At 37.9% G+C, this 11242-nt stretch overlaps 1 protein-coding gene across 16 annotated transcripts in view; it reads left to right on the plus strand.

The window, feature by feature from the left end:
• The window catches only part of DLG2 (discs large MAGUK scaffold protein 2), a 1558615-nt gene that overhangs the window by 1188624 nt on the left and 358749 nt on the right, over positions 1-11242 (plus strand). For 12 of the 16 annotated variants that reach the window (XM_075061772.1, XM_075061757.1, XM_075061758.1 and 9 more), the window contains one exon: positions 2972-3127. The exons of the other annotated variants lie outside the window; for them this stretch is intronic. In XM_075061772.1, the coding sequence (XP_074917873.1) occupies positions 2972-3127 (156 nt within the window). The remainder of the gene's footprint in view (positions 1-2971; positions 3128-11242) is intronic. 16 annotated transcript variants of the gene reach the window in all.

Genomic DNA, 11242 nt, shown 5'->3' on the forward strand with positions numbered 1-11242 from the left:
GAAACCTTGTTTACTCACAGCCGAGAAAACAAAAAAAGACCCCTGGTATACAAATTCCCGCCCCTGACTTTAAACAATCCAGTTCTCTGATTGGTCCTCTGGTCAGATGTTTGGTTACCCTTTCCAGGTAAAAGAAACTTAACCCTTACCTTACCTATCTAGTTATGACAAAAGCAAATTCCAGTTTTCTGCTATGCTGCCACTCCAATGGGACTTAGGAGAGTTTGTCAGAGTGAAGAATACTAATATTTTAAATTGCTTGGTTTGCAAGATGTGACTCATTTCTATAGGGCTGTATGGGAGTGACTGTGCATTCAGATATCTGGTGATGAGAGTAATTTAAATGGCTAGGTAGATGGACGTTCACTGAATGTTTATCTTTACTGTGCTTTACTGTAATGGTTTGTTACTATTGAGTAACATAGCATTCACCACACCTCTCCTTCTTCTCTGCATGGCATGATGTTTGACCCAAAGAAAGAAGTGATGGTCACCTACTTCTATGATTTCAGTGTAATTAGAGTATTTACAATGTATTCACAAGACTTGTGTATGTTTGTTTCTTTTGCATGTTACATTTAAACTTATCTCTGGCTGGAAGGTCAGGCATAAAGTTATTTCTGGAAATAAAAATCATTAATACTATACATATATATTCCAATCAGGTGTCCAGAAACAGTAGCACTCCTACTTCATCTATTACTTGAAGTGAAGATGAAAATTTGCAAGTTCTCAGTTGTTTTATTCAGTCACCAGCTTGATCACAGCTGTGTTGGTATTTTAAGTCACAGGGAACTCTGGTTTGTTTTCACCTTTCTCTTCCAGAAGCAAAATCCCTTAAAAATCAATATTACACATTGTATGAATTGGATATTTGTGCTTTTTTAGAATACATTGCCCTGCAAAAAAAGCAATTTTGAAGGAATGAAAAGCTGTATGATCTAAAATGACACCATAATATAGATGTGGTATCTCTTATTACTATTTCAGACAGTAATTAAGTTAGTAGGTGAACTAAAATACCATCCACAAAACTTTTTGTGAAACATGTAGAGCATAAAACACCTTTCTTTTCTTAAGAACATTTTTAAAGGGATAGAACAGGGGTTCTCAAACTGGGGATCATTACAAGATTATTATATGGGGGCTTGCAAGCTGTCAGCCTCCACCCCCAAACCGCGCTTTGCCTCCAGCATTTATAATAGTGTTAAATACAAAAAAAGTGTTTTTAATTTATGGGGGGGGTCACACTTATAAGTTTTCTGTGTGAAAGGGGTCACCAATACAAAAGTTTGAGAAACATTGGGATAGAATAAATGTTTGATCATTTTCATATCTGCCAAATTTGCTATTTAAGTATTTTATTCCTTCAATTTTAAATTGCCATTGTAAATTTTTCATTGGACTAAACTTGGCAGAAGAGTACTCAACTCAAATGTAGATTTGTTCAGAAAGTAATTTTTCATATTGGGTAAGCCAAATATTTGTAATAAGAAAATAGCAAATCCTTGAAAACAAATGGGAAAATGGAATTCTGTTCTGTGTAAATTGCCAGGCTCTTGCATGTGATATAACTACTGTGTAGACAGCTTAGCAAATGGGATTTTATAACAGTACACTGCTATCATGTACCTTTGCAAAATAATGGCAAAAGAATCATGCTGTAACTGCTTCACAGTGTTACAAGAAGAACTGAAAACTTCATTAGCAAGTTTTTGAGTCTGCAGGGTCTGTTGATGCCTTCAAGAGGTTCTTTAAGAAGTTTCACTATTCAATTTTAGGGCTCCCATACTTTACTCTGTATAGGTTAGATATTAATGTTTCATACAGTGGGTGTCCTGGCAGAACCTGGGTTAAAAGCATTGAGCAGTTGGTTGTATTCTCAAAGTCTGGATTTAGTACACAAGCCTCCTCCAATCACCATTCTGTCAGCAGGCCAATAGCTGAGTAGTGGAGCCCACAAAATGGAGCAGGGAGACGAGCCAAGACACATGTGGATGCACTAAATCAGTGCATATTCTGAGAGTCCTTTGCTGGCAAGCTCCAGTGGAACCTTGGCTGGCAGATTTCCCATCAGAGCAATGGAAGTATTGCCCTCCCCCAAGTGTGAATGCTTCCATTAGGGAAGCTGCCCTTCTGGGCAACTTTCATACCCTGTGCCTACATGGTTGGACCATGTACATAGTAAAATTCATCACTGTTCTGAGACTTCATAGTTGCAGGATCAGACTCTTGATGACATTCTACCTTCAAAGGATGTTGTCATTGATTTAGAATATCAGTGGTTTTGACAGTTCAAGCCACATTATTGTTGAGTCTGAATACAGTACACATAGCTCTTCACAATAACTGTATACATTGCTTAACAGCACATTATGATGTGTGTGTCTGTATGTGTCAAAGGTGACCTATGTTGACACATCTTGTCCATAGTTCCATCTGGAAGCTCTCACCTTCTGAAGTCCATGGGTGTGGTGTTTTCACCCACAAATTGTGCTTCATCTGTAAATTTAAGCAAAAGAAGATAAGTATATTTTGCTGAATAATACACTTGGGCCCACACACTTTCTTCTACCATAGTGGGTATGGATGCAACACTTTATTGATGGGTGACAGAAAGTTGTGTGTGTGTTATTTTTTGATATGTATAAAGAACAGATCCATTTGGGAAAATACATCAGTGAGCTTGAGAAGGTAGGACATGGCCCTTTCAGTCACAGCCACAGACAATAAGAAAATTTTATGGCACAAGTATATACCTTCATCTTAGTATACAACAATTTTGTATGCAACAAAACTGTTTAATCAAGTTCTAATTTCTCACTTAGCAGCGCATTGTATTGACCAAAAGTTCTCCTGAAAATCTGATAGATTTTCGTTGCATGCTTTTATATTCTGATTGTTGCATAATCTGTATCTTCTTGCACATTACTACACATCTAATTTTTTACTCTTGTCTCTGTATCACCAGGCCTCCTGAACCTGTTTACAGCACTGTGAACAAACTGTGTGATAAGCCACCTTCTCCTAGGCACTATTCCCCTGTCGAGTGTGACAAAAGCTTCCTTCTTACAGCTCCCTATCCCCACTACCACATAGGCCTGCTCCCTGACTCTGAGATCACAAGGTACTGCATGTGTTTCTACCTCACTTCCTTTACTGGATTGCATGAGCATCACTAAAATTGTTTAGTAATCTCCACCTCTCTCTAAGGCTTGCACTTGTCTTTAACCTGGCTTCCACCTCTGCAACATGGTACTGTGGGAGATGTATGCTACCTCAATATAATGTTGGTAGTCAAGAGCTGAGGGGGAATACAGGCAATGTTTGTATCCCTAGGAATGATGCTTTAAGTGTTTCACATGTTATGGATCACATGCTATAGCCTAACCTAGCGTTTTTTTTACTTCAGAGCTGAAAAGTGACCAAGACTTCACCGTAAGTTGTAAGAGTTAGAGTTGATGACATACATTTATTTCCACTCTGCTTGTGTGTATTTTGATTTCAGAGGTAACAAAGACTAATTGCCCCTCCAAAACAAATACAGGCTGACTCAGCATCTGAAATGTTGTATTTCTTCCGATGGCTATGTTCTGACAGGAGAGTTTGCCAAACTCAAAATGATGAAAATGAACATAATGAATATAAATTGTGTTTAATGTTGCCTGGAATTTATGATAGATATTTAAGCAGGGAAAACTTATTCAGGCCAAATTCCTCTTTATAAGTACTCTTCAAAACTGTATCCGGACATAACTTAGTTACTATAGGCAAACAAAACAGTGACTTAGGGGGGAAAAAGAGATTTAGGCTTAAATTTTCAAAAGTGACTAATGATTTCTAGATGCCTTAGTTTTTTGGGTGGCCAACCTGAGACATCTTAAAGGAGCCTGATCCTGAGAAAGTGCTTGAATATCCATCCTGAGGAAATCAAGGCCTCTTTAAGGTGTCACAGATTGGGCAGTCAAATATCGAGACACCCAAAATGGCAAGTCCCTTATATAGGCTGTAATCATTGGGTCAAAGAGATTTTTAGAAGTCCGTGTTCCCATTGTAAAATAACTGATCATGTCTGGTACCTGGTCTAAATGTTACTAACCTTAAATCCACTGGTAACAAAGGTCAATTGTTGTAGCAAGGAGATTAAGTATGTGTTCTTTATGGTTTCTAAAGATGAACACAATGCTTTCAGCACAGTGGCCTTTAATCAAAGTCTCTTGTAAATCAAACCATGTGAAAGTGGTTTTTTCTGAATTTAAGTGTTAATCTGGTTAGTCAATGAGTAGGGATGTTCTCCATAAAACCAATTTAAAGAAAATTTTGCTACTTTATAATAAACTATTAATTTAGAAAGTGTGCGTGCAGTGACTATATGTAGTAATATGCTACAGTTATAGATCCAGAATGAACTCTGGAATCTTAGGTATTCCCAAGATCCATATTACCTTCAAATATATCCTTCTTTCCTTCAAATCTCTTCAACGCCTACTGTTGCTATAAGAAATCAGCCAAGCAAACATGGTTTTGGTTGGGGATCAGCTGACAATAGCTGTTTTTACTTACTTAAAATAAAAAGGGCAGACACGCACGCACACAGTGAACCATCAGGAAACTGCAAGTTGTGCAATAGCCAGGCTATGTGCCAGTCTTATTTGTTCTTCATCATTCTAATCCTCTCTCCCCACTTCTCCCCATTTTTCACCATGTCGCATCATGTTTATATGATGAGCTCTTCAGACTTAAATTTCCTGTGAGTTTGTGTAGCACCTCTAGGCACTACTGCAATACAAATACCAGAGTTACTTAGATTGCAAGCCGTTTGGGGGCAGAGACCATTTTTTTGTTCTTTGTTTGTACATGTGCCTAGCAGATGGGGTCCTGGTCCATTACTGGGATTCTTAGGCATTATAACCATACAAAAATAAATACTAAAACAAAGAGTTGAGAGTAAAGCCCTAGAGTCTTGAGTCATAGTCTGTTGCTCATGCTATTAAGGCATTATGGTGCTCATGTTCCAGTAAGGTAATCCAAACTGTCAGAGCGATTTATATGGAACAAACATTATCTTTAATAACCTGTGCTGGAAATAGCCAATGCAATTTTGACCAAAGGGCATGCTTTAGAAACAGGCTGTGAAGGAAAAGACAAAGACAGGACAAAGGGAGAAGAACAGCAGATGTGTTAAAGTGGAAAGTAAACAGATGGATTAATTTCGGAAACAGTAACAGGAAAGAAACACTAAGGGTTAGGGAAACAGATGTGAAATACGTCATAGTTCTATTAAGAAAGAAGGTAAAATAGAATAAGCCATAAACTGATAAAAATGAGTGTAACAAAATAGGGTAAAAGCTTATGGAAGGAAAGCGAGTGTGATACCTCTACATTTCTAAGCTGCACTTATCACTACAGCGCCGGATTCACAGTAATCCCTTATGTGCAGCAGAAGATAGAAGGACGACTGTTGTGGTCCTTATACGCCCGTGTCCTTGTGTCCCTAATAAAGAACTAGAAAGTGGAACAGAAGGATGTACTCGAGGGAAGCTATAACCCAGGAGAGTCTCTCCCTCAGATCTGAGTAGTTTGAGAATGAATTGCTGGATCCCACTGGACCCCAGATGACTGTAGGCAGCTGCTAATGAAAGGGCCTGAAAAGAAAAGGCAATATCTGTAGGATAAGGCTACCAAGGGACATGTTCTTTATTTCTCCCTCAGGCTGAGTGAATCTGATAAGTAGCTCGTGGAAGTAAAGCCTCATACGCTGTGGGCCACATCATCAGCTGCTGTGAATCAGCAGAGCTCCAGGGCAGTCAATGGAGCTATGTCAATTTACGCCAGCTGAGAGTCTAGCCGTGCAGTCTTTTGTTTATTGTTTGTTTATTTGAATAGCTGATCCACAGGCATTTGATGGTATAAGATCAGAATTTGAACACTTGGGTTTGGTATTGTTGATCTATAATCAGATCTCTCTCTAAGAATAAGGTATTCTTTCTCTTCTCTGCTGACGTGTGAGTGGGGATTAGAACTAGGCCCACCATATTTAACCAGATTAGCTATTTCAATGAGTGTTTGAACAAACTCCAACGAGAACACTAACAATTAGCACGCTGAGCACTTTGCACTATCCTATCCTGCATGCTGAGGTACTGAGAGCTGATTAGTGTAATTTGTAGCTTTCTCCCCTCTTTTAACTTTGTTCAGACACAAAACCTGGCAGTTTGGGTAAGTAAAGCCTGTGATTTTTCACATAGAACTCTTTCTGAATAGTTACTTGGAGGAAAAAATAATCTGGAGTATTCACCACCTTGGCCAGGGAAAGAATGACAGTCCCTCCCAGGGCTGTAGCCCCTTGGAACGTCTCATAGCACTTTCACTTTGAAATGTAGAGTCAAAGATATGAACCAAGGTCCAGATTTTCAAAAGTGCTTAGCAGCCACACAAATTCTCAAAATAATTTGGCTCTCATTTAGGCACTGAAACAATTGGCCAGATTTTTAAAAGTGCTTGCAGAGATGAATGCTTTTGAACGTCTGGCCCTAAATATGCCAGTGTGAGTTTTGGAAAATCTAGCCGTTATTTAGGTGCCTAAATGGGAGCTCTCTTGAAAATCTGGTCCAAATGTGGGGTTCTGAAAATCTGACCCAAATTACTTTTATTTCTGAAAAGATTCAAGCTCCTTTGCTGTGCAATAGCCATCTCCATTACCTGAGCCCTCTCCACAAACCATCACAGAAGGGCAGACACTCTATGATCAAAGAATGACCTTCTCTTACTCACCCCCACACACATTTCTCTATATCATCAATCACCCTAGTATCTAAGCACCTTCCCTAAGGAGAATCTTCTGCTGGACTGCAGAAAATGTAATGTTACAGTTACCTCATCCACATCCACAGGAGGGAACATGATGCCATCATGCATGATTTTCCCCCATTTGACAACTGCTTATGAGACAGAAAAACCCTTCTTATTGCCACTGTAGATAAAAAGTGACATGGTGTTGGCCTGGGCCTCAGCTGATTATTTTGTCAAGGTTCATCTACATAATGGGTGAGGAGAGCTCGTAGGTCAGTACCCTATCACTTATCTTACACTCAATCATATAGCCTTTTGCTGAATTATGATGTGTCCCAGCTTTTGAGAAATTATAGGAGTTTGAAGTCTTTGGACCATGTTCTTTCGTTTTAGGATACAAGTAACTCTTATTGTGCCCAGTCCTCAGCTGGTGTTCATTAATATAGCTCCACTGATGTTATTTTTTAAATTCTCATGATTTTTAAATCCAGCATTCTGATTTTGTGGGCCTTCTTCGCAATGTCTGTCTGTTTGGGGTTGGCAATATTTGGTTTCATGCGGGGAAGTTTCACTCTAAAGACCCACATCCAGTAAATTGTATGAAAACGGATCTCAGGCAGAAGAATATAGAACCATCTTTAAGGAATCTTAGTGATTCATCCACTGGCCTTCATCCAACAAGGGCTGAGAGCCCACAACTGTTATTGAAGCCCGTGACAGTTATAGGAGTTCAGCCCTTCGCAGGACCAGGCCTTAGAGGTTTAGAATGCTAAGCACTAGCAATCCTGTGGCTTTTATCCTCTTCCTCCTTGTCAATTATTTGTGCTGCTTTTTGATTCCAGTAGGCTGCTGAAGACAAGCGCATTGTTAAAATGATGCATATAACTATACTTCCTTTGTGTATAGTGTGCATTTCAAAAGAACTCTTTTCATCTTATTGAAGTCCACATGGCAAAGCAGCATCCGTCCCCTTTTCTCATTACCAGTTGTTTAATATGATAATTAAATCTCAAAGAACACATCTAACCACATCCCAAGCTATTTGACATGACTGACAACCTGCAGAAAGGACCTATCAAAGCACAACTTTACCTTTCTTGAATTTAAAACTGATTTAAGCATTTTATTCTTGTTTAAATCATACTCTTTCTTTTTTATACCTAGCTTGTAAATAAGGATAACAAATTTGGGAATAATACTGTTTGGATTTGATACCTCAAGGTCTAATTAATTTAAATTTATAGACAGAAACACTTCACAAAAGGGGAAGGTTTGAAGTTTTCATCACCTTTATATCATGGGATAAATTTCTGGACTAACCTGCATCTTGGATAACGCAACAGGAGCCAGCAATATTGTGGTTTACTTTTACCACCTAACTTGGCCCACAGTATTATTTAAAAAAATGTTAAGTGGCAATAGTGTGAAAGATTAAAGTGCATCAATCCCTCTTTACTTTTGTTTAACAGGGAAATAAGTACTCTTCAGGTTTGAATCAGTGAAATTTTACGCTATTCACGTTAAATAATCAGTCCTAATGTCAGATGACTAAGAAAAATGACTTGTTTAAAATAACTCACAATAAAATACTTTGTTAAAGGCCAGGGGTGAAATTTTCAACAGCACCTAAGTGACTTAGTCTCCTAAATCTCATTTTCAAATTTGATTTTGGGGCAGATTTTTAAAGGTATATGGAACCTAAAAATGTTTATAGATGCCTAGTGGGATTTTGAAAATCACACTATATGACTTCTGCACCTGACGGTGTCTAAATGCCTTTTAAAATATCTGTCCCATAGTCACTTAAGAGCAGAAGTCTCATTGACTTTCAGATTTACAAGGATATTTAGGTTCCTAAAGATGCTGCTTGATATAGGGTAGGTTTTACCAAAATGCCTAAGGTTGGGAAGTTACATCCCATTGAAGTCTGCTTTGGTGTTTATGAAAATCCCACGAGGTGTCTATCTGCATCTTTAGATGCCTAAATATCTTTGTAAATCTGGTCTGTAGGTACTTCTGAAAAACTTAGAATCCTAAATCATGTAGGGGCTTTTGACAATGTTACTCAGGATCGTTTATTCCTGCATTCCTTTATTCTTTGAGTTAACTTTTATTAATATTTATGCAAAATATAAAATCTTACATGGAAGAGAATTTTCTTTTCCTTTCATTTGTTTTTAACTTTAATTTAAGACAAGTATTGACTTGTTCTTTAATTAAATATTTCAATTATTCTATAACCAGTACTTAATCAATAAGAAATGGCACTGCTTCCTAGCCTTCTGCTTCCATACTATTTTGTATAAATGAATTATTTGCTTATATAATAAGCATATTCATCATACACATTTCAATAGATACACTTATCATTCTTCTTTTTGTTGTCAAAGATCTTATGATTTCGAGTTGATTAACTGAAACAGTTAGGAAGAGAAACCTTTTCAGAACTGAGAGGGATCACTGCAGAGGAAACTCTGGAACCTCCACTGCTCTACTTGGAACACCTCAAAGTGTTTTGAGTGATTAAGTATACAGTATTAGAGCATCCCTTTGTCCTTCTGGTCAAGAAGAAAGATTGTGAGGTAGGACTCCTGGGTTTTGTTCCCATGTTATGTTTCAGAGATTTCAGTGTATTATAAGTAATAATCAGCAAATCGTAAAAGATTCAGTTTAGATAAGCTCTTGGAAGTTTAGGTGTTTATCTGAACAACCCAAAACCCTTGAACCGGGCTACAAGTCTCGTGAGAGCTGGCTTTTTGTTATATTTTTATACTTCTGATTATGAAAATTGGGGGAAATAATAGTCATCAATTTTTTTCTAATATCAAAAAATATTTGTGTTTTTTCTACTTTGTATTATTATTATTATTTTATGCAAACTAGTTCTCCTTTTCCTACATTAAAGTGTGCTTGTTAAGTTTATGACATTTTTGAAACGCAAAACAGAATTTGAACAAATATATCTCACGTAGGCTTGCCCTGGACTTTTAATTCTGTGTGGGAAGAGGACTGTTGGGTTGTTGAGGTTTTTTTTTAATCCATTTCCTTTTTATATTGCTTTAGTTTGTAGCATTTAACAGATAAATGAAATACATGGGGTAACATTTGCAAAAATGCCTAAGTGATTTAGAGACTAAGCATCACTAGCTTTCAGTGGCACTTAGGCTTTTAAATCACTTAGGGACTATGTACAGCAAAATCTCCTTTCTCAGGGTAACAATTATGAGATCAGGTAGTTGTTCTCATTGGAAGCTTATGCTCAAATAAATTTGTTAGTCTGTAGCTGCCACAAGGACTCCTCTTTGTTTTTTCATTGGAACAGTGCACACATCATGGAGGCTCTGAGAATATTTTTTTAGCTGTTCATGAAATTGAAGAAGGGCCTCAGTTTCAATTGTAGGCTTGACAGGAGAAGTGTGTCCCAAAGAGAGAGTGGAGACATGATGGACCTTGTCAAAAATGAGGTTCTAGATCCTGGGGGAAGGAAATCAGTGACACATGTTAAACTTGCTATTGGATATTAAGCTCTGTTTTCTCAGCTGTCATGTAGAATGGTGCTTGGTTCATACAAAAAACTCTGTTGGGATGACACAGTGAAAAAATACCTGCCATAAAAGACCTCGGGTAAAATTTTCAAAGGCACCTAAGTGACTTTGGAGCCTAAATCCCATTAACTTACAATGAGACATAGGCTTTTAAGTGCCTAACTCACTTTTGTGTAAATTTTTAAATTCTCTACAGCTCTTACCAGCCCATACTTTAGCACTAATTAAAAACGTTTTTTTTCGGTTTATTTTTCTCTGCTTTTTCTCATCAGCATGAGTGGTGTGAGAAATGGCAGCTCTGTCCATTTTAAAGCAATTATTGTACTCCTCAGGTGGTTGGTGTTATTAGGTGTTTGCCTGCCTAAGGTATAGAGTAATTACCTAGAAATGCAGAGCCTCTTGTTTCTTACCTTAATGATGTAGCCCACAGTGAAACCTGAAAGTGAACTGAACTTTTACAAATACATTTCAAAAACCTATTTAAGATTCCATCTCAGTAACAGAGTATACGTCAGGAGAGTAAGGATGATCTTTTTATTAAAGCAGGGAGCTGGGATTCTGTTTACCTACGTTCAGTTCTGAATTAGCTACATAGTTCATGTGTCACTTAGGCCTGGTCTACACTATGCGTTTAAATCGATTTAAACAGTGTTAAATCAATTTAACGCTGTACCCGTCCACACTACAATGCTCTTTATTTCGATATAAAGAGCACTTTATATTGATTTCTGTACTCCTCCCAGACGAGAGGAGTAGCACTAAAATCGATATAAACATATCGGATTAGGGTTAGTGTGAACGGAAATCGACGTTATTGGCTTCCGGGCGGTATCCCACAGTGCACCACTGACCGCTCTGGACAGCAATCTGAACTCGGATGCAGCGGGCAGGTAAACAGGAAAAGC

The sequence above is a fragment of the Chelonoidis abingdonii genome, chromosome 1 (assembly GCF_003597395.2).
Source record: "Chelonoidis abingdonii isolate Lonesome George chromosome 1, CheloAbing_2.0, whole genome shotgun sequence".
Taxonomy (NCBI): Eukaryota; Metazoa; Chordata; order Testudines; family Testudinidae; genus Chelonoidis; species Chelonoidis abingdonii.